Raw genomic sequence first — 22,495 nt, 5'->3', positions numbered from 1 at the left:
TCACATGCCCCTGTCCTTTCTCCATCACAGAGTAGACAGAAATGCCCTTTCACAGGCCCACCTGATCTCTGGGTAACTTGCCTTTATCTAAAGTTACCCCAGTAGTAGCTCAGGGGCTAAGGGGTATTTCTGGCTATTCCAGTCTCCAGCTACCCTCACCGCAGAGAAGGAGGCCATGTGTCTGTCTGCACCAGCACTTGCACTGAAACTGCCAGTTCCAGGCCCCCAGAGAGCTTTCACCCTCCAGGTGAGTGCTGGATACCCACCGACTCCCTCAGGCGCGTACAAACATTCCCTCCCCACCCCTTGTAAATGCTGTCTTGTCACTGCCTTAGTAACTGGTTTTCAGTGGTCCTCCAACACCTAGGGGGCACCGTAGCCGATCAGTGTGTCCACCAAGTCTCAGCAAGGTTGCTAGCCTCCTCTCCCTCATCTACGAGCCTCCCTCTGGCTTTGTTCTTTCAGTCCCAACTGCCAGGGCTGACCTTACCACCACATCTTCTGGATAGCCAGCTTCTCAAGACTCATCTCAGGTGACCCTTCTGGAAGCCTCCTCCATCTCCACACTTGGCCCTGGGCAACTTCAGGCTTAGTGCCTATTGGACTGTGAGGTCATGGTCTGTCTCCTGACCATCCTGCTTGCCTTGTCTCCTCCTCAGTGCCAACAGTCATCATCAGAGCTGTTCGAGCTCATGGAATAGAAGCTTGTGACCATGCATAACCCTGCACTTATTCAAAACACAGCTCTGGAGCTAGCAATCCTTTATAGCCAGAGGCCCTCTGGTCACTCAGCCCATCACTAGTGTGCAGGCCTCCCTCAGCATGGAGCTCTTGCACACGTGGTTGCCTCTCTACATACTCTGCACCTCAGCTCAGGCACATTCGTGATCCCTGTGTACACATCAGTTCCCACTGGCCACAGTGCTCTGGGCACAGGCTGAGCAAGGTGCCAGGGAGCAGATGTTAGCCCTTCCCAGCCACAGGCTCTTCTGGGCTATGATGTAAGGAATGAAGCCAAGGGGTAGGGACCCCCAGGGTTGGTTCTTACTGCTAATGTGGGTGGAGGCAGGGGCACCACCAGCAGTTGGCAGCATTCAGACGTGCTCTTAAACTCACAGGTGCCCCCTGCAAACTCCCTCCCTGATGCCCTGTTTCTTGGCCTTTGGCACCAAACCCCCTTCCCACAATCTTCCAGCCCTTGCCCTGGGTGTTTTCATCGCTCAGTGCTACGTGCAGCTGTCCTTGGTTTCTGGGGACCAGGATCCAGCAGCAGGCAGCCCTCGGCTCCACTCACCCACATGTGGTCACATGAGTGCAGGCAGTTCAGCAGCTCTGCCTGGCTTTCCGTAGGAAAAATGTGTTGGTCAGCTCCCCTGGCATGCATCGGCTGAGCCCATTCAGTGCCAGGCACTAGCTTCTCCTTGTGCATATGATACTGGGGACACTCCCGCCAGGTTGGTCTCCGTCGAACAGACCAAGGCTCACTGCCACATGGGTTCTTAGACTTTGTCTCCAAGCACCATCAGGGCTCTGTTTTTACCAAGCACTATAGTCTTTGAAGATTCCTTAGGTGGAGGGTCAGAAACCCAGGTCTCAGTCCCAGCTCTGTCCCTGGAGGGCAGTAGCCCCAACTCATGGTGTGCTTTAGGGCAAGTTACTCCCTGTGTGAGGAGGTGGTAGGAATGGGAGACTTTGGGGTCTCTAGCTCTGATACTGATTCTCTTCTCTGACTGTTCAGCCACATAGATGACAGGCTAGAAACCGACTCCCAGTGCTCTCCCTAACCTGGGGACCACACATCTGGCCCTTTGGACTTCCTGTTCAGCCCTGCCACTGGACCTCTCCTCACTGTGTCCTCCCCTGCCTCAGGGCCCAGGGCTGCAGAGCCTCTCGGCATCTCACCTGCTCCAGGCCCACTGTCACCTCAAAAGACATGTGTTTGCTTCCTCCATATAGGTGAGCTCGGATCCCTCCATGTACATTGAGGTGGAGAATGAAGTGACGGCTGTGGGGGGCGTAAAGCTGAGCCGCCTGAAGTGCAACCGGGAGGGGAAGGAGTGGGAGACGGTGCTCACCAGCCGGATCCTCACTGCAGCTGGTAGCTGGTAAGGGCAGCAGGGCCTAGCCCTGCCCGGCTTGTCATGTCAAGCAGGCACCACGTACTGCTGTCCTGGAATGTACCTGTCTCAGGGGAGGTGCACAGCCCCTCAAGTGCCCATTCCCATGGAGGCTACCACCACCAAGCATGCACATTTGTCACCTCCAACACCCAACAAAGTTGACATCATTATCCCTAAGGGTCACCCAAGCCAGGCTTTGAGCCTGGTGGTCCAACTCCCTTGTCTGGTCAGATCCCCAAAGGCTCAGTTCCAGGCTGAGGTCTTCCTGGCTCTCTTTGATGTGGGGGTTGCTCAGGGCTGGTTCTTCCTTTGGATCCGAGATTTTCATCCAAGGTGGTCAGGATGGATTTCTGAGTGTCCCGCATGTCCCCAGCTCAGCCCTCTCCAGATTCCACACTTTGGGGAGAGAGCTTGATCTGGTGCCTTCCAATGGGCTCCTGGGATGTACGTGAGCTCTGTTCCTGCCTGCACGTGGTCTGGAAAGAGCACCAGCGTTTTCCTCAGATGCCCTCCAGGCATGGGCCCAGGAAGGACCAAGTGATAGATACCCATACCAGGGTTTTACCAAGATGATTGCTCAGATACAGTCATTTTAATTAGACCTGGAATCATCTGCCATGAGGTCTCATGTAAGTGCTTTCATACATGTCTGTGGCCTTAGATCTGAAATCTTAGGTCAGGATTGCCTTGGGTTCTGAGTGAGTTGATGGTAGTGGCCTAGGAGGACCCCAGCATTCTGTTCATCCTCCACACTCTCCCTTGGGAGGGAGCAGGCTGGGCTCCCAGTCTCAGGTGCCTGTGCTTCCCTGGCCCCAAGGGAGGTGGCGTGGCCCAGCTGAGGGGTAAGGGCTCTCAGCACAGCCTCTCTGTAGCAACGCAGCAGCTGTTGGGGAGGCCTGCCGTGCAACCTGGGACCTCCCCTCCTACGCAGTCTGCCCATGCTCCCCAGTCCTGCAACCCCAGAGCAATGGCTCCCTCTGCAGTGCGCTGGCTTGAGGAAGGCTCTGACCATCAGAGATGAGCAGATAGAATTCATTTTTTTCATTTTTCTTTTCTTTTCTTTTCTTTTCTTTTTTTTTTTTTTGAGACAGAGTCTTGCTTTGTTGCCCAGGCTAGAGTGAGTGCCGTGGCGTCAGCCTAGCTTACAGCAACCTCAAACTCCTGGCTCAAGCAATCCTCCTGCCTCAGCCTCCCAAGTAGCTGGGACTACAGGCATGTGCCACCATGCCCGGCTCATTTTTTGTATATATTAGTTGGCCAATTAATTTCTTTCTATTTATAGTAGAGACGGGGTCTCGCTCTTGCTCAGGCTGGTTTCGAACTCCTGACCTCGAGCAATCCGCCCGCCTCGGCCTCCCAGAGAGCTAGGATTACAGGCGTGAGCCACCGCGCCCGGCCGAGCAGATAGAATTCAATCACAGCACTACAAGGGACTCTCTGCTGCTGGATCCTACTCAGAGTTTTCTGATTCATACTCTCCAAACAGACGTTTGTAAACAAAAGCGTCTCACTTGCCTCTCTGTTTTCAGAGGCCAGTGACAACAGTGTCTCATTGGGAAGGCAGTTGGTAGAATTCTTTCCTTACCTGAACTTCTTCCTGTGAGCCCACTGAGGCCACTGGCTCAGCAGGATAGAAGTGGCACACGGGAGGGCTCCAGGTGATCCTGTGGCCAGGATCTCATTGTGTGGCTGCACACCTGTGCTGTTGCCTAGGGTCTGAACTCTGGCCCAACCCTGGGCCTGTGGCTGGGCTTCAGGGGCCTCACTAGGTAGGGTGCCTCACCCAGTCTCTCAGAAGAGACACTGGACGATGTCCAGACGTGAGTTCTCCTTTGGGGCCCTGCTTGCTTGGAAGTGACATGCCTCTCCCACCCCAGCTAGCCAGCCTCCTGAGCACACAGCCAGTGTCCCCACACTTCTCCCAGCCTGCCTCATCACAGGCCTTCTCAGGACTGGTTTGGCTCATCATTCCAGGAGACTGGCATGGGCACTGTGTAGCCACCGACGAGTGGGGCATGCTTCTTGGGTGACTGTCAGGTGCAGGGGCCCTCCAAGGTCCCTGCCCCCCACAGTCAGCATCAGCATGAGCTCAGCAGAGCATGAGTAGCCCTGTGACTGGGAGAAGGACAGAAGTCTATCCTCACTGCAGCCCTCTCTGCCTCTCCCTCTGGCCGTACCTGCACCAGAGGAAGGCCCAGGCAGAGGGAAGGCTCTGGCATCCTCCAGGGCTACTGCCTCAGTAGAGCCCAGCCCCTGTGACACCTGTCCCTCCTGTGCCTACTCAGTGACGTGGTATGTGTCGCCTGTGAAAAAAGGATGCTGTCAGTGTTTTCCACCAGTGGTCGCCGCCTCCTTCCTCCCATCCTTCTGCCGTCCCCGATCTCTACTTTGCATTGTACAGGCTCCTACGTCATGGCACTCACTGCTGCAGCCACACTGTCCGTCTGGTGAGAGGCAGGCACAGGGTGGGATGGGCTCTGGGCAGGGTAGGACAGGGCTGTGCAGGTCCCTTGCTACAGGGGCAGGGAAGGCAGTGGAGGAGGCACCGAGCAGTCAGTGATAGTGTTTGTGTTGCCACCTCATGTGGGCTGAGGGCTGAGGGTGTGTGAGAGGGAGGTAGGCAGCCTGCCTGGGCCCCAGTTGCCCTTACAGGAGAAGCCCACATAACCAGTTGCACTGCCTCTGTGCACATGCCAGGGTCCCGTGTGGGGTCATCAGAAGTGGGGTCTCTGCTGGCAGTGTGGCCATCTCCTGGTGTAGCTGCTGTGGCCCAGCTTCTCCCAGAGTGGGTGTGGGCATCATGGGTAACCCCTATAGCTCTGCTGCCTGGGGCCTGCGCTGTGGACTTCTGTAGAGGGAGAGTAGTGGCTTGTGGAGAGCAGAAGCCACTTGTTGTCCAGACCCCTCTCACTAGGAGAGGCCAGGGCTGGGGCCTGGGAAGGGACTGGATGAGTGTCTGGGTGGCCAAGGCACACTCTGACATGTTTACCTTGGTTAGGGAGTAAGCTATTCCCTGTGTCCCTCCTAGGGATGTTCACAGGCAGGTGGTTGTGGTGAAAGAAGAGTCTCTACACTCCATCTTGGCAGGTAACCCAGGCCATGGGCCGCCCCTCTTCCCCTGGGGCCTGGATCCTGGGGCTGATGTTGCGGAAGGGCCCCTTCCGCCTAGAGGGCACAAGCCCTGGGCTCTCTGTGAGGTGGGGGTGCAGTTATGCTGCAGGGAGACGCATGCTTTCTGAAGGCATGTTTGAATGGGTCCCCAAGAAGTGACCAAGAGCTCTTGGTGGGTAGCAGTGTGAGACCCACTGTCTCTCTAGTTGCTCGGGAGGTGCTTGCTGCTGAGACCATGGGAGCCATGATTCAGATTTCTCCTTTGCTGTGTGTGCAAACACTTGCTGATGAGAACACACCCAGAACTCATTCCTGTGGTGTCCCCCAGGAAGTGATATGACAGTGTCACAGATCTTGCTGACGCAGCATGGAATCCCAGTAATGAACCTGTCTGATGGAAAGGCGTACTGCTTCAATCCGTCACTCTCAACATGGTAAGCAAGCCATTCCCCAGGAGAGAATGTCTGTTCTGGACAACAAAGCCAAGCCCTGAGGGTCAGGCCCTGGAGTGCAGGCCACAACAACAACCAGTGCCTGCTCCCCCGTCCTGTGGGATACTGCAGCTCCTGGCCCCTGCCCTCAGAGCATGTGTGCAGGAGTGCTGTCCTCCTCCTGCATTTTTTATTGGGGCCACTTTTTTTGGAAAAGGGATTTGAAAATTTTTATGGTTCCAGATACGTGTTTCCAGACTGGCCTTCTTAGCCATCGTCTGTGAAGGCGAATCAGCTCCACGGTAGCCTTGCCAGCACTAGTCAGTTTCTGTGAGCTTAGTAGGACCACAATAGCACTTGAGACGTCCTTAGAGAAGTAGTAAGGGTGTGCACTCACTCGCCCAGGTGCCGGAGCCATGCTTTTTCTCTGCCCACTTTGGAATCTAGAACCCTTTTCTGTACTTGTAAAATTCCTTTATACATCAGAAATCTTAGCCCAGACACATGAAGTATATAAATTGTGTCATAGCGCTCTAAGAAATTCTTTTTTCTTCTGCCTACACCTTTGGTCTTTAAGAACCAAAGCTTGCTGCCTCCTAGCCCCTTTTTTGTTAAGAGTTGCCGAGTACAAGTTTATACTCACACTAAAATTTCTTTTCTTGAGTTAAAAAAAAAATTCTCCACCAGCTGCTATTCCAAATTGTATAATGCTGGGGATTGTAGTAATGGAAATAGGCCAATTACTTACAAAGAGAGATCTTGACTCTCATACATGTGTTCGTATTTTGGAGACATTTACAAAGGCTCCTGGCTGTTCTAAGTTTATGAAGAATGTTTTCTTAACAAAGAGGTGAAGGATCTAGAGAAGGCAGGAGAACTGCCTGCCTGGGGTCATTGTGGAAGCACAGGCAGGCTGAGGCCTGGTGTTCTCGGCAGCTGTCAAGGCCTGGGCCTCGTGGGACCCTGGGCAGGCCATAGCAATGTTGGAGCCGGGGACTGGGATACACAACACGCAGAGGTCCCCACAGTCATCAGGAGCCAAGCCCATGGAGCTGAAGTGTTTGTAGCAAGAGCCCTGTCAGTGACCTTCACTGTCACTCATTTTTTCTTGGGAACAATAACTTGCCAGGCCCATCACTAGGAAGGCTGTCAGTGATAAGCACCTGTTCTGAAGTTCAGGAGCACATAGCCATTGCTGGCTTTCTGCCCGCATATTGCTGAGACTTGCTACTTACTCTGTGGCTTCCTGCTTCCCTGAGCTCTACTCCTGCCTTTGCCTCCCCAGGAACCTGGTTTCTGACAAGCAGGACTCACTGGCGCTGTGTGCAGACTTTAGGAGCAGCCTGCCATCCCAGGACGCTATGCTGTGCTCAGGACCCTTAGCCATAATCCAGGGCCGCACTTCCAAGTACGTGACCTAAGTGCCATGGCCATCATCCACAGTGCTGCCCCAGGAAGTGACTGGGTTGGTGCAAGCACAGTCCTACCCTAGCCTGGTCTCCAGTTGTCTGTGTCCCAAGTGCTGCTCAGCACAGTCAGGCTGGGTGGTGCAGGCTGGGGGTGCAAGAGATGTGGACTTGCATCAGGTAATATCTTGGGGTGGGGGTGTTCACTTAAGCAGACCAGATGGCAAGTATAGGGTGAGATACTCCTGGGGGGGCCCATGGCTGTGATGTGGGACAGGTAGGCCAACAAGGAGTCAGTGGCATCTGCTAGTAGACCAGCTGGTGGGAGGGAGGCCTTGGCAGCCCTTGTACCTGCCACCTGCCAGTGCCTCACCTGGGGCCCATGGAGGCAGCTCCCACCTCTGGGCAGTACCCACTCCCTCATAGTTTGTGCTCTACGGGTCTTTGCAGCTCGGGAAGGCAGGCTGCCCGGCTCTTCTCCGTGCCTCATGTGGTGCAGCAGGAGACCACCCTGGCCTACCTAGAGAACCAGGTCGCAGCAGCACTCACCCTGCAGTCTAGCCACGAGTACCGCCATTGGCTCCTCCTCTACGCACGGTACCTTGTGAATGAAGGTGAGGTTCCTGGCAGCCCTGAGCAGCTGTCTTCTGCCCCTCCACCCTCCCATACCCGGCTCAGTCCCTATGAATCAGAGAAGAGGTGCAGTGGTCCAGGGTTCCCTGCACTCTCACAAATTCCTCATGGGTACATGATTGGCCCTAGGCGCCCCTCCTGCTCCCATCAGTAAGGTGAGACTCACAGCCTGCCTCCCAGCATGAGCTGCAATTAGCTCAGCATGCTCCCAGCCCCCTACAGGCTCCAGGTCCCTGAATAGAGAGAGCCTGAGGATGTTCCTGCCGGGGAGTAGGAGGACTGGTAGTGGGAAGGGTAGACGTTTTATGGTAGCATTCTCTTCCTCTAAACCCCTCTTGTGTGGAAAGTCTTGCCTGCTGCCCAGTGCCTCCCCTGGTCCCCCAGCCCCCATACTCCCTGCCAAGGCTCTTACAGCACATATGCCCCTTCATGGCCTCCCCTGCAGGGAGCATGTGTGTTAGAAGAGGTGGCTGTACTGACCTCAGAGTGACCTCCAATAGCCTCTCTTCCCTGTACTGGAAGAGACTGTACTGTCTCTTCCCTGTACTCTCTTCCCTATTCCTGCCTTACCAGGCTGTCTCCCACTTGAACTTGACCTCCAGGGGCAAGGACATGCGATGGGCTTCCCAAAGTTCTCCCTGCATCACCATGCAGCCCAGCCTGGTCATGGAACACCTCCTCCATGGCACTCCTGGCCTTTTGCTTTGCTTTTGTCATCACCCTCCCCGTTTTGATTATAATTGAGAGAAAAAAATAAGTACAGAAAAGACAGAGAAAAACATATCAAACCCGTGTAAATGTAATTCCCAGATCCCAGAACTAATATGTCCCATGTGCCTCTGACTCTGTGTATACACTTGTCATGACAACAAACACTGCTGATCAACTTGAAGCCCTCCCTCCCTCCCTGGCAAACTCCAGTGATGAATCTGATGTTTCCTCTTCCCACTAGGTCTGTGTGGTTGCCCAGGGTATGTAGGCCCCAGCTTTTCTGAACACTCAGCCTTCCCAAGCCCTCATGCCTTTCCCACAGTATTCTAGTCACATCTTAGGCCACGCCCCCTGCCCCCCCAACCCCTCCTCTTACTCCACTCTGTTTTGCTTCATCGGGGTGTTGATCAGGACTCACTGTGGTGCCTGTGCAGTGTCCCTGCCTTCTGTCCAGCCCGCCACCCACCTGTGGGATCTTTCTACTACTTGCTTCCCTTTCTCCATCTTCCATGTCTGTTCTGATGTCCACACATCAGTCATACACAACCCTCCCCCAACCCTGACCCTTGTTTCCTCAACCATAAGAGGAGAAATCAAGTGTTAAAGCGCAATGTCATGCACTTCCAGAATTCCTCAGATTCCAGTTTCATCCCTCTTATTCTCCATCCTTTTCTTTGGGCGATTTCATCCATTCTTTACGGTTTCAGCTGCCCACAAGAGCTGACAAACCCCCCAGACTCTGCTTCTAGGTTTTCTGGCAGCCCCACCTGGCAGTGCCTGTAACCTTGAGTTGTCGGGCCACGCCCCTCCCTGCAGGGGCCGCTCCCTGCTCAGTACCTCTCACCTCTTGCGGACTGGCCTCCCGACCCTCCTGACCACCTCTCATACCAGCTGCCAGCCTGTCCTCTCTCAGGCAGATCTCATCAGCCCACTCCCCTCCTGCCTCAGTTTCCCACGTTTTCCCATCACCTCTGGGGGTTCATCACAGAACTGGCCACATCTCATTTCTCCTTTGGGCCCAGCACAAGACAGGGTGCTGCATGTGTCATCAGGGGAGTGGGCGAATGAGTGAGAATCTGATTGAAAGACATGCAGGAGCATTTTGCCCATAGAAGGCAAAAAAATAAGCATTCATTCTGTTTTAATATACACAAAAACTTAGCATATTCTTGATTTTTTTATTTCTTTTTATAATGTATTCCTATTTCTGTTCTGTTTTGTTTGTTTTTTTTCCCCCTATAATTAGGGTTTGAATACCGACTCCGAGAAATATGCAAGGACTTACTGGGTCCGGTTCACTACTCCACTGGAAGCCAGTGGGAGTCAACAGTAGTGGTAGGTGCTTCTTTCCTTCTTGCTGCAAGAATTCTCTCTTAAAACGTGAAGGTAGAGGTTTTAAAAATAAGCCAAAGTGATTTGAAATGCTTCACTGTTAGATTTCTCCAGCACCCTGCCTTGGGTCCATCGTCATTGAGAGGGCAACATGACAGCCCTCCACAACCTGGCTGGAGCTGGGCCCTGGGCATCAGGAGCCTGGGAGCAGTGTGCCACGTGCCCATGCCAAGAGAGGCTGCCTGCAGGGGCTCTGAGTTTGGTTGTGAAGACAAAAGCGACTTCCCTGCCTTCCTGGAGCTCACAGTCTGGTAGGGAGGCACACAGGAGCATGGAGGCACTTAGGTCAGTAGGATACTTTTAAGACTGGCAGGGGTGGTGAGACAAGAGTGTCTGGGAAAAAAGACCTCGGGAGAGAAGTGTAAGCCAGCCCTGCAGATACTTAGGTGATAGTAAAAGCAGAGAGGAATAGTCCGTTGGAGGCCACTGTGGCTGGCACATCTGAGGCAAAAGAAGAGAGTGATGTGAGGTGAGGTGGAGGGACAAGCAGGAGGTGCCTGTGGGAGACCTTGTGAGGAGCTGAAATTTCCTCCTGGGCAGCAGGAGCTGCTGAAAGAGGTGTCATGAACCCAGATAGAAAGCCGGTCAGGGCACATCTTCTACAGCAGTCCCAGGAAGAGATGAAGGTGACTTGGATCAGTGTGGTGAACATGGATAGGGAAAGGAGTCAGATTCCAGATGTGCTTTGGAGGCAGAACCAACAAGACTTGGTGCGTGGTTGGGTGTGGAAGGAAAGAGCTTGATGAACGTGTGGTCGCCTGCAGACGCCTTTGGCTGGCTCTGGCCAGTGGCTGAGTCAGGGAAGGAGGAGCTGGCTCGCAGCTTTGTGTGGTTGCCCAGCAGTCACTGATGGGTACCTGTTCGGTCTGGGCGTGTTCTAGGCACAGGGCAGGCAGAGGGAACAAGGCGGACTGAGTTTCCGCCTTCATGGGTCTGCATCTTGTAGAGAGAGGCAGACTGAACAGGTGAGCAAGTACCTGTGGAAGAAAATTGAGAAGAGGGGGATGCAGAATATTGACAAGGTGCTGTTTCATAATCGGTGTTCAGGAAAGGCCTAACTAACTCACTGACAGAGACCAGTAAAGATGTGGGTAAGAACATCCAGGCAGAGGGAGCAGCAGGTGCAAAGGCCCTGAGGTGGGAGAGCTTGGCGTGTAAAGGGACAGCCAAGCATTGTGGGATGGAAAGGTGAAAGGAGTAGAAATCAGAAAGGCCAGAGGGTCAGTTTTCACAGGCCTTGAAGGCCTTGGTATGTACAGTGTCCTACGTTTTTTATTCTGTTTTTAAATTTTGTTGCAGTATATCTTAAGTTCATTGGGTAATGGAATCCTAGTTTCAAAATCAATTCCCTTTAGATCTTTGAAGGTATCCTTTATAGACTTTTAGCATCCAGTGTTGCTTAAAAGCCTGACATAAATACAATTTCCATTGCTTTGTAAGTACTTTGGGAATCCTATCTTGGTGTTTTGAAAAAACACTAAGCACTAAGTCGTGTCTGTCATTCATTCTATGAAAACAGAGACAGAGATCAGTGATTTTCCTTTGTTCTCTTTTTAAACTATGTCTTCCCTTTCATTTGCCCCATCATCTGAGAAATATATCCTCTTTTTTTAAAACCCACAGTATCAGCCAGGTGCAATGAATGGCTCATGTCTGTATTCCCAGCACTTTGGGAGACCAAGGCAAGATGATTGCTTGAGGCCAGGAGTACAAGACCAGCCTGGGCAACACAGTGAGACTCTGTCTCTACAAAAAAAAAGAAAAATTAGCTGAGCATGGTGGTATGTACCTATAGTCCCAGCTACTGAGGAGGCTGAGGCAGCAGGATCACTTGAGGCCAGGGGTTTGAGGTTGCTGTGAGCTATGATGATGCCACTGCACTCTAGCCCAGGCTACAGAACAAGACCTTATCTAAAAAAAAAAAAAACCAAAAACAAAACTGCAGTATCTTTTTTTATACTTTAAATTCTCTGTCAGATTTTTAATTTAGTCTTTTATCTATTTGGGCATAGTAAGCTTATTTGTTTTATTTTAAAGTTTTATGTCTGATAGTTCTAGTATTGGGGTTCTTTGCAGATCCATTTTCATTGTTTGTAAATGTTTCTGCTGGTTCTCATTTATATTGTCTTCTTCTTCTTCTTTTTTTTTTTTTTTTTTGAGACAGTCTTGCTCTGTCATCCAGGCTAGCATGCAGTAGTGTCATCATAGCTCACTGCAACCTCAAACTCCTGGGCTCAAGTGATCCTTCTGCCTCAGCCTCCCAAGTAGCTGGGATTACAGGCTCACCATCAAACCCGGCTAATTTTTCTATTTTTTGTAGAGATGGGGTCTTGCTCTTGCTCAAGCTGGTCTCAAACTCCTGACCTCAAGCAATCCTCCTGTCTTGGCCTCCCAGAGTGCTAGGATTTCAGGCATGAGGCACCTTGCCCAGCCTCATATCTTATCTCCTTATGTTCTAGTTATTTGGACCATACTGTCTGCTGGATATGATATTTGAAAACTTCTTTGTAGAAATAGTTTAAGGCCTAAGGTGCTGTTATCTTCTTCCAGAGAACACTTCTGTTTGCCACTGCCAGCTTCTTGAGGCACCAGCACTGCAGAGATACCTTGTTCCAGTCCAGGGACTGAGGTTTTCTGGGCTACCTGGGACTCAAAGCTGGGCACTAGTTGGTACAGGGGCTGGTTTACCTCCAGTTTACTCTTATTCTAGGTTGCATACCTTTGAAGTACCAGCACAAAGGAGGGGTGAGTTAGCAGGGACCCCACTTTTCTTGGGCCCTCACCCCTGCTTTGGTCCCCCTAGACTCTCAAGTCAAATAGAAGCTCTGCTTAGGATCTTCCTCATGGATAAATCTTTCCAAAGCAAAGGCATCCCTGTCTGGATTTCTGCCTTCCCCACAGCACGGCTCAGTCTTTTGTCACTAACGCAATAGTTCTCTGAGGTCTGCTTCTATTTGTCCAGTTTTTTTCCCTGTTCTCAGTGGGGAAGGTTCTGAATTGCCTGGTTTGTTACTAGAAGGAAAAGCCTGTAATATCATCTCAGCTGTCAGCTGCACATGCTGACCAGAACATCTTTACTTGATCCATGAATTATCTGCCTTTTCTGGGTTTAGGCTTTGATTTGTTCATTGTTGTCTTTACTTTTGAACATTTTCTCCTATCATTTGGGGATCCTTGATTGTTAGGTTGTAGTTACAGATGAGGGACCCTGTTTGGTAGCTGGCTCAGGTTTGCTTTGCAAGCGCAGAGCTGTTTCCCCAGCACACCTCACCTCCAGGGCAGGCTGACAGGCCACCTGCTTAGAACGAAGACAGGCAGGCACCTGCCCAGCCAGCCCCCTCGTGGCCAGGTTGTGGGGCTTCACTCTGTGACCCAGCTCCCACTCTGGCAGTCTTAGCCTGAAACACCAACCAAAGTTCACCATAGCAGTTCTCTGTCTCAGCCTGAAGGCAAGTGCCCTGGGCCATAGTAGTACAGATAGAAGGAGCAGATGGCCATGATTTCTTCTCCATTTCCCCTCCTTCTGCTGGTTGTTCTTACCAACTCCTTGTAGGACACTCCATTGAGGCTTTGCCCTGGAGAACCTGTCATTTCCCTGCCAGAGTCACCTGTCAGTGACTCTGCTTTCTACCTTCTATATACTGCCTAAAATTGCTGATCTGTTCATAGTCCCTGATATCCATGACAGATGCCTTCAGCTGCAGGTAAATGATAACTCATCTTATGGTAGATGAAATAATGTTTTTTCTCTCCTCCAAAACAAGTTATATGGGGAAATGTGGTAGCCTACATCTCTGTGATTCTCCTGACCTTTTCCTCATAGTCAAAAGGGGGCTGACTTTCATGTCCAAGTTCAAGAAAGAAGAAGAGGGGGAAGCTGGTACCAGCAACATCCACCCCTGTCATCAGCAATGGAAGACCTTCCCCATAAGTTAGCCCAACCTCACAGGCACCATTAAACCACTCGGGCACCCCTGTTGCAGTGGAGGCTGGGAAAATTCTGCCTCTATTAAAAAGAAAATGTGGAAGAGGTCTTAGATCAGATGTGGACATAACCAATACCAGTGTCTGCCACATCCTCTCCTGACCTCAGCACTATTTTAAATTTATTCCTTTTTTTTTCTTTTACATTTTTTACTCTCATTTCATCTAGATATTGGGGTCAGAGGAGGTGAGTGAGCATGAGCCCTCTACTCTCTTGCTGAATTTCTTTGTGAACACTTGATGGCGAGAAGTGATCACCGAGTGAATGTGGGTCCTTGAGATAACTGGGGAAATGCAACTGTGGGTAGAAGGTGGACTTTTTAACCAGCAGTGCTGACTCAGCAGCCTTCCCAAGAGGGATTATTAGGGGAGCATCGTTTCATATGTTTAAGAGCCTTTTTCTTTGAACTATCTGTGGCAATATTTTCTTGTCATTTGTTTTTCTTATTGGCATGAAGGAGCTCTTTATATACTGTCTGTGATTTGAACTCCCAGAGCATCATGAGGACCTCAAAGATTTAGACTTTGTTCAACCTCAAGGATCCTGTTTCAGTGTACAAGGGAGGGAGACAAGAAGCAGAAGTGCTCTAAACAGCTACCCTTCAGATTCCTGGGCTCTGTGTTGGCCCCTATCTCTCTAGCCAGGCCCTGCTCTTAAGAAGCTTCCCTCTGCTGAGGTCTTCAGTGTAGGGCCTGTGGCACTGATCAGAGAGGTGATGAGCTGTGTCCCAGACCATACAGAGGTCTACACATCCCAACCTGAAACAGTGGGGACACCATCCTTCTCCAAGAGCCCAAAGTTGAGGGAATAATACTTGGTGGCTGTGGGTATTGACACCAGCCTTCAGGCCAGAGGATGGGTCCTCTTGCAGCTTGCTCCTGGTACCACAAGCAGGCAGAATGTTTGCCTTTGTTTATAGTAGTTTACTACATACCCTTTCATTTTTTTTAAATCAAGTTTTTCAGTTTTTAATTTTAAAATTTATTTTAAATTTCTTTTATAATGATGTAGACACATAGCTCAAAAGTTGAAAGGTGTAGTAGTTGTATAATATGGTTTTAGGAGGGCGTTTGAGTTTTTCTGTGTATGTGTGTAATAAGTTTTGATATCAGGAAGTGTGTTATTCTTTTTAAGATTGTTTTTGCCTATTCAGGGTCTCTTGAAATTCCATATGAATTTTTTTTTTTTTTTTTTTGAGACAGAGTCTCGCTTTGTTGCCCAGGCTAGAGTGAGTGCCGTGGCGTCAGCCTTGCTCACAACAACCTCAAACGCCTGTGCTCAAGGGATCCTCCTGCCTCAGCCTCCCAAGTAGCTGGGACTACAGGCATGCGCCACCATGCCTGGCTAGTTTTTTCTACATATATTAGTTGGCCAATTAATTTCTTTCTATTTATAGTAGAAACGGGGTCTTGCTCTTGCTCAGGCTGGTCTCGAACTCCTGACCTCGAGCAATCCGCCCGCCTCGGCCTCCCAGAGTGCTAGGATTACAGGCGTGAGCCACCGCGCCCGGCCTCCATATGAATTTTAACATCGATTTTTCTTTTTCTGAGAAAAACACTGTTGGGATTTTGATAGGAATTTCATTAAATCTGTAGATCATTTTGGGTAGTATTACATCTTGACAGTATTGAGTCTTCCAATCCATGAACGTGGGTTGTCTTTTCATTTACTATGTCTTGCTGAGATGCTCAGTTAGAGCCACACTGTATATATATGCCCATGGCTTCCTTGAATGAAGAAAATAATATGCAAAAACCTTGAGTGCATGACTCTGTAGTTCACAAATAGTCAACCTTTTTAACATCTCTTCATTTACAGTATATCAAATTATGCAGTATCTGAGACGTTTTCCCTATTAAACCATTTTGTCATTATGCACCTTTTAGAAAATGTTTTAGGAGATTGGCACACGTTATAGATATGCTGATTTGTTTCAGCAGCATTTTGTACTTCTTAGTATTCTAGTCTTTCGCGTCTTTGTTTAAATTTATTCCCAAGTGTTTGTTTTTTTTTTTTTTTGATACTATGTGACTGAAATTGCTTTTTATTTCCCTTTTTGGATTATTGGTATATATAAATTCAACTGATTTTTGTGTGTTGATTTTGTATCTTTAAAATTTGCTGAATTCATTTATTAGCTCTAACAGGTATTTTTGTGGAATCTGTAGAGTTTTGTATCAAGTCATCTGTGAACAGAGATCATTTTACTTCTTCCTTCCCAATTTGAATGCCTTTTGTTTCCTTTTCTTGACTAACTGCTATTAGTCCTATTGGCTGGGACTTCCAATACTATCTATATTATTAATAAGTAAAAGTGGCAAAAGCAGGCATCCTTGTCTTGTTCCTGATTTTAGAAGAAAAGGTTTTAGCCTTACCATTGAGTATGATGTTAGCTGTGGGCTTTTCATATGGCCTTTATTATGTTGAGTTATGTGTAGTTTTCTTCTATTCCTAGTTTGTTGAGTGATTTTGTCATGAAAGGATGTTGAATTTTCTCATATGCTTTTTCTGCATTGAGATGATCATATGGGTTTTTTTTCTTTCATTCTGTTAATGTGATCTTTAACTAATACATTGATTTTTATGTTAAACCATCCTTTTTTTATTGAGACAGAGTCTCACTCTGTTGCCCATGCTAGAGTGGGTGCCATGGCGTCAGCCTAGCTCACAGCAACCTCAAACTCCTGGGCTCAAGCCATTCTCCTGCCTCAGCCTCCTGAGTAGCTGGGACTACAGGCATGTGCCACCATGCTCGGCTCATTTTTTCTATATATTTTTAGTTGTTCAATTAATTTCTTTCTATTTTCAGTAGAGACAGGGTCTTACTCTTGCTCAGGCTGGTCTCAAACTCCTGACCTTGAGTGATCCGGCTGCCTCAGCCTCCCAGAATGCTAGGATTACAGGCGTGAGCCACTGCACCCAGCCCTAAACCATCCTTGCATTCCAGGAATAAGTCCCACTTGGTCATGGTGTGTAATTCTTTTAATATGCTTTTGAAATTTTTTTGTTAATATTTTGTTGAAGATTTTTGCATCAATGTTCAAAAGGAATATTGGTCTGTAGTTTTCTTGTAGTATCTTTGCCTGGCTTTGGTGTTAAGGTAATGGTAGCCTGATTGAATGAACTAGGAAGTATTCTCACCTCTTCAGGTTTTTAGTAGAGCATGTAGAGTATTGCTCTCAGTTCTCCTTTAAATGTTTCATAGAATACACCAGATAAGCCATTTCTAGGCTTTTCTTTTTGGGAGTTTTTTGTTTACTGATTCAGTTTTCTTGCCTGAAAATGTGATCTTTTATTAATACATTGATTTTTATGTTAAACCAGCCGTTTTTTTGTTGTTGTTGTTTCAATTTTTTATTTCTTCATGATTCAGTTTTTTTTGTTTTTTTGTTTTTTTTGAGACAGAGTCTCACCTTGTTGCCCAGGCTAGAGTGAGTGTCTTGGCATCAGCCTAGCTCACAGCAACCTCAAACTCCTGGGCTCAAGCGATCCTGCTGCCTCAGCCTCCCAAGTAGCTGGGACTACAGGCATGCGCCACCATGCCCAGCTAATTTTTTTTATATATGTATATTAGTTGGCCAATTAATTTCTTTATATTTATAGTAGAGACGGGGTCTTGCTCTTGCTCAGGCTGGTTTCGAACTCCTGACCTCGAGCAATCCGCCCGCCTCGGCCTCCCAGAGAGCTAGGATTACAGGCGTGAGCCACCGCGTCCGGCCATGATTCAGTTTTGGTAGGCTTTGTGTTTCCAGTTCATCTAGGTATCAAATTTGGCATATAATTGTTCATAGTATTCTCTTATTTATAATCCTTTTGTTTTTCTTGTGGCATTGGTTGTAATATTCCCTGTTTTCTTTCTTTTTTCTTCTTCTTACACTGTACATAGCACTATCCTTGTTTTATCTCTGATTTTCATCATGGTGTCTTCTATCCTTTTTTGTTAGTCTAGCTAAAAGTTTGACAATTTTGTTGATCTTTTCAGAGAACCAACCCTTGGTTTTGTTGATTACCTCTATTGTTTTTCTATTCTTTATTTTGTTTATTGCTGTATTAATTTTTATTGCTTCCTCCTGCAAGCTTTGGTTTAGTTCATTTTTTTCTAGTTCCTTAAGGTATAATCTATTGAGCTGAGATCTTTCTTTGCTAATGTAAATATTTACAGCTATGAACTTTTCTCTTAGCACCACTTTCACTGCATCCCATAAGTTTTGGTATGTTATGTTTTCATTTTCATTTGTCTCAATATATTTTCTGATTTCCCTTGTGATTTCTTTGACTCATTGGTTGTTTAACAGTGTTCTTTAATTTCCACAACATTGTATTTCCAGTTTCCCTTCTACTGTTGATTTCTAGTTTCATTTCATTGCGATTAGAAAAGATAGCTTGTACAATTTCAGTCTTTTTAAATGTATAAAGACTTATCTTGCTCTTTTTCGTGGCGCCTCGGAGGCAATCAGCTGCTTCACGATGAAGCTGAATATCTCCTTCCCAGCCACTGGCTGCCAGAAACTCATTGAAGTGGACGATGAACGCGAACTTCGTACTTTCTATGAGAAGCGTATGGCCACGGAAGTTGCTGCCGACGCTCTGGGTGAAGAATGGAAGGGTTATGTGGTCCGAATCAGTGGTGGGAACGACAAGCAAGGTTTCCCCATGAAGCAGGGAGTCTTGACCCATGGCCGCGTTCGCCTGCTACTGAGGAAGGGGCATTCCTGTTACAGACCAAGGAGAACTGGAGAAAGAAAGCGCAAATCTGTTCGTGGTTGTATTGTGGATGCCAACCTGAGTGTTCTCAACTTGGTTATTGTAAAAAAAGGAGAGAAGGATATCGCTGGACTGACTGATACTACAGTACCTCGTTGTCTGGGGCCCAAAAGAGCTAGCAGAATCCGCAAACTCTTCAATCTGTCTAAAGAAGATGATGTTCGCCAGTATGTTGTAAGGAAGCCCTTAAATAAAGAAGGTAAGAAACCTAGGACCAAAGCACCCAAGATTCAGCGACTTGTAACTCCACGTGTCCTGCAACATAAACGCCGGCGTATTGCTCTGAAGAAGCAGCGCACTAAGAAAAATAAGGAAGAGGCTGCAGAATATGCTAAACTTTTGGCTAAGAGAATGAAGGAGGCCAAAGAAAAGCGCCAGGAACAGATTGCCAAGAGACGTAGGCTGTCCTCTCTGAGAGCATCTACTTCTAAGTCTGAGTCGAGCCAAAAATAAGATTTTTTGAGTTAAATAATAAGACCATATCCTAAAAAAAAAAAAAAAAAAAAAGACTTGTCTTGCGGCCTAACATATAGTCCATCCTGCGTAGTGTTTTATGTGCACTTGAGAAGAATATGCTTTCTTTAGTGGAGTGTTCTCTATGTGTTTATTAGTTCCCTTTGGCTTCAGGTGCTGTTCAGATCCACCATTTCCTTATTGATCATCTCTCTGGTTCTATCCATTATTGAAAGTAGGACATTGAAGTCTTCTAATATTGTAGAGTTGTTTCTCCTTTGAATTCTGACAGTATTTGCTTTATATATTTAGGAGCTCTGATGTTTGGTACATATATGTTTATAATTACTATATCTTCTTTTTAAATTGATTCTTTTATCATTAATTATGATTATCAGTGTCCTCCTTTGTCTCTTCTAGTAGTTTTTGGTGTAACAATCTTGTAACAGACTATTTTGTTTGATAATAGTACAACCATTCCTGCTCTCTTTTCCTTATTATTTGCATGGAATAACCAGGGTCTCATTCTGTTACCTAGGCTAAAGTGCAGTGGCATTATCATAGCTCACTGCAACCTCAAACTCTTGGGCTTAAACAATCCTCCTGGCTCAGCCTCCTTATGCCACCCCATCCAGCTAATTTTTTTTTTACTTTTTGTAGAAACATCATCTTACTATTGCCCAGGCTGGCCTCAAGCAATCCTCCTGCCTCAGCCTCCTAAAGTGCTAAGATTACAGGCTTAAGCCACCACACCTGGCTGCATGGAATGTCTTTTTCTATCATTTCACTTTCAACCTATGTGTATCCTTAGATATAAAGTGAGTCCCTTATAGACAGCATATAATTGAATCCTTTTTTGAAATTTATTCTAAAAATCTATTACTTTAGGAGATTAATCTATTTACATTTAAAGTAGTTGCTTCCGGATAAAGACTTAATGTTGCCATTTAAATTCATTTTCTATATATTTTATAGCTTTTTTGTACTTCATTTCCTCCATTGCTATCTTTGTGTTTAATTTTTTTAGTGACATGTTTTGATTCCCTTCTCATTTCCTTTTGTTTATATTTCATAGATATTTTATATGAGGTTACCATGGTGATAACATAAAACATTCTAAAGTTATAACAATCTATTTTAAACTGATAATAATACGATTTCAACGGCATACAACTTTTTTATAGTTTCATCTCACCCATTTTAGGTTATCGTTGTCATAAATTATATTTTTTATATTGTGTACACATTAAGAGATTTATAGTTATTTTTATGCTTTTCTCTTTTAAATCTTATAAAATAAAAACTGGAGTTACCAACCAAAATTATAGTAATGTTATTGTTGTTATATTTGTCCATCTATTAACCTTTACTGTTCTGTTGGGCATCCTTTTGTTTACATTTAACATTTCATGTAGAACTGATCTAGTAGTAATGAACTCTCTAAGTTTTGCTTACCTGGAAATGTCTTAATTTCTCCCTTGTTTTTGAAGGACCATTTTACTAGATATAGTATTCTTGGTGGTTCATATTTTTCTTTAGTGCTTTAAATATGTCATCCCACTGGCGGTAATGATAATCTTATTGAGTATGCCCTTTATTTGATAAGTCACTTTTCTCTGGCTACTTTCAAGATTTTCTCTTTCTCTTTCATTTTCCAAAGTTTGATTACAATGTATCTCTGTGTGGATTTCTTTGGTTTTTCCTATTTGGAGTTCACTAAGGTTCTTGTATTTGTAGATCCATGTCTTTCCTCGAATTTTTAAAACTTTCAGCCATTATTTCTCTTTTTTATTTTGTTTAAAATTTTTAGAGATAGGGTCTTGCAACATAATTAATGCTGGAGTACAGTGCTGCAATCATAGCTCATTGCAACCTCAAACCTTAAACAACCCTCCTGCCTCAGCCTCTCAAGAAACTGATACTACAAGCACACTCCACCATGCCTAGCTAATGTATTTATTTATTTGTAGAGACAGGGTCTCGCTGTGTGGCCTAGGCTAGTTGCAAATTCATGACCTCAAGCCATGCTCCTGACTTAGCCTCCCAAATTGCTAGGATTAGAGGCATGAGCCAGCCGTTATTTCTTCAAATAAGGTCTCTGCTCCTTTCTCACTTTCTTATCCTTCTGGAACTCCCCTAGTGTGTACATTTGTCTGTTTGATGGTGTTATGATAAGTCCCTTAGGCTCTGTTTACTTTTCTTCATTCTGTTTTCTTTTTACTCCTCAGACTCAAATTAATTTCAAATGACCTGTCTTCAAGTTTGCTAATTCTTCTTTTTGCCTGTTCAAGTCTGTTGAACCCCTCTCGTGAATTTAAAGTCTTATGTTATATAAGTCCCAGACCTATGTTTCTTTTGGGTCAGTTTCTGGAGATTTATTTTACTCCTTTGAATGAGCCATATTTTTCTATTTCTTTATATGCCTTGTGATCTTGTTTTGAATATTGGGTGCTGGAGACTACTATCCCAGTCTTTGTGGGCTGGTTCCATGCAGGGGAACACCTTCACTAATCAGCCCACAAAGACTGGGACAAATTTTAGCAATTTTAGCAATCCTTCCACCTCAGCCTCCCAAAGTGCTAGGATTATATAGGCATGAGCCAGCCCATTATTTCTTCAAATAAGGTCTCTGCTCCTTTCTCACTTTTTAAGATACTCTGTCTCTTAAAAAACCCAATAAACGAACAAATAAATAAAAGTAGCTATGTATGGGGAAACTGGAAAAAAAGCACATGCATAGGCCTAGGAAAGATGCATCCACAAAAATGGCCTGAGAGGACCCTGAGCCTTAATTTTTACATACATGTTATTGATGTTAATGCCACATTTTGTGGACACATTAGATTTTTAAACTGAAATATATCTAATTAGTTTATGTTTTATAAGACTCTTTTTAGTTATTTTCCAGTTGTCAAGCCTGTATGAACAGGCAAATTTGTGGCTTTCATGAATGTTTTACTGATATTTTAAAAATCCTAAGTATATGTGGATCTGGATTTCTCAAAAGAAAAAAAAGATATATGCCATTCAAAAGTTTCTCCCATGAGATGTGGATTTAAAATGCATGTAACTTTTGGGTACTTTTGTCCTCTTTGCCTGTGATTACTTATTTTTAAGCCCCTTCTTATCTTTGAATAAAAGGACTAAAAGGGCCCAAGTAGAAACCAATGCCACATTTCAAATGGGAAATCTGAGTAAAGTTGAATAAAAAGACTATTTACAAAGGAGTTAGTAGGCTAGGGGTAGGACTAACCCCTCCCAAAAACAATAACAATTCACTACAACTCCTAAGACAGAGCCAGTACAGTAGACAGTGGTTAGAGAAACTTGAATCAGAGAAAGCTGGGTGAAGAAGGCCACTTGAAAAGAGCTGTGGTCTCTTGTTGGTATCTTGTTGGTATCTTCCTTCCATCCCTTTCAACCCAGAAGGGAAGCATCCAGAGGAACACATACCCCAATTTCCCTCTGCTACCTCCTTCTGATCTGCTG

The 22,495-nt window shown here is 46.5% G+C and overlaps 2 protein-coding genes across 4 annotated transcripts in view; both read left to right on the top strand.

Annotated features, from left to right (window-relative positions):
• HIRA (histone cell cycle regulator) overlaps positions 1–22,495 on the top strand; it is a 101,909-nt gene that overhangs the window by 64,744 nt on the left and 14,670 nt on the right. For all 3 annotated transcript variants that reach the window (XM_012776596.2, XM_020285319.2, XM_075996783.1), the window contains 8 exons: positions 143–247; positions 1,957–2,105; positions 4,406–4,567; positions 5,149–5,207; positions 5,560–5,665; positions 6,948–7,070; positions 7,519–7,682; positions 9,659–9,747. In XM_012776596.2, the coding sequence (XP_012632050.1) occupies positions 143–247; positions 1,957–2,105; positions 4,406–4,567; positions 5,149–5,207; positions 5,560–5,665; positions 6,948–7,070; positions 7,519–7,682; positions 9,659–9,747 (957 nt within the window). The remainder of the gene's footprint in view (positions 1–142; positions 248–1,956; positions 2,106–4,405; positions 4,568–5,148; positions 5,208–5,559; positions 5,666–6,947; positions 7,071–7,518; positions 7,683–9,658; positions 9,748–22,495) is intronic.
• LOC105877742 (small ribosomal subunit protein eS6-like) lies at positions 18,192–19,052 on the top strand. The gene has a single exon (XM_075996788.1). The coding sequence runs from the start codon at positions 18,257–18,259 to the stop codon at positions 19,004–19,006; it is 750 nt and encodes a 249-aa protein (XP_075852903.1). The 5' UTR covers positions 18,192–18,256; the 3' UTR covers positions 19,007–19,052.

Source organism: Microcebus murinus, chromosome 22 (genome assembly GCF_040939455.1).
Source record: "Microcebus murinus isolate Inina chromosome 22, M.murinus_Inina_mat1.0, whole genome shotgun sequence".
Classification (NCBI taxonomy): domain Eukaryota; kingdom Metazoa; phylum Chordata; class Mammalia; order Primates; family Cheirogaleidae; genus Microcebus; species Microcebus murinus.
This window is presented reverse-complemented; position numbering and strand designations above follow the sequence as displayed.

Bases quoted from the DNA above. Each gene is read 5' to 3' on its own strand.
- LOC105877742 (XM_075996788.1), top strand. From the start codon at position 18,257: ATGAAGCTGAATATCTCCTTCCCAGCCACTGGCTGCCAGAAACTCATT.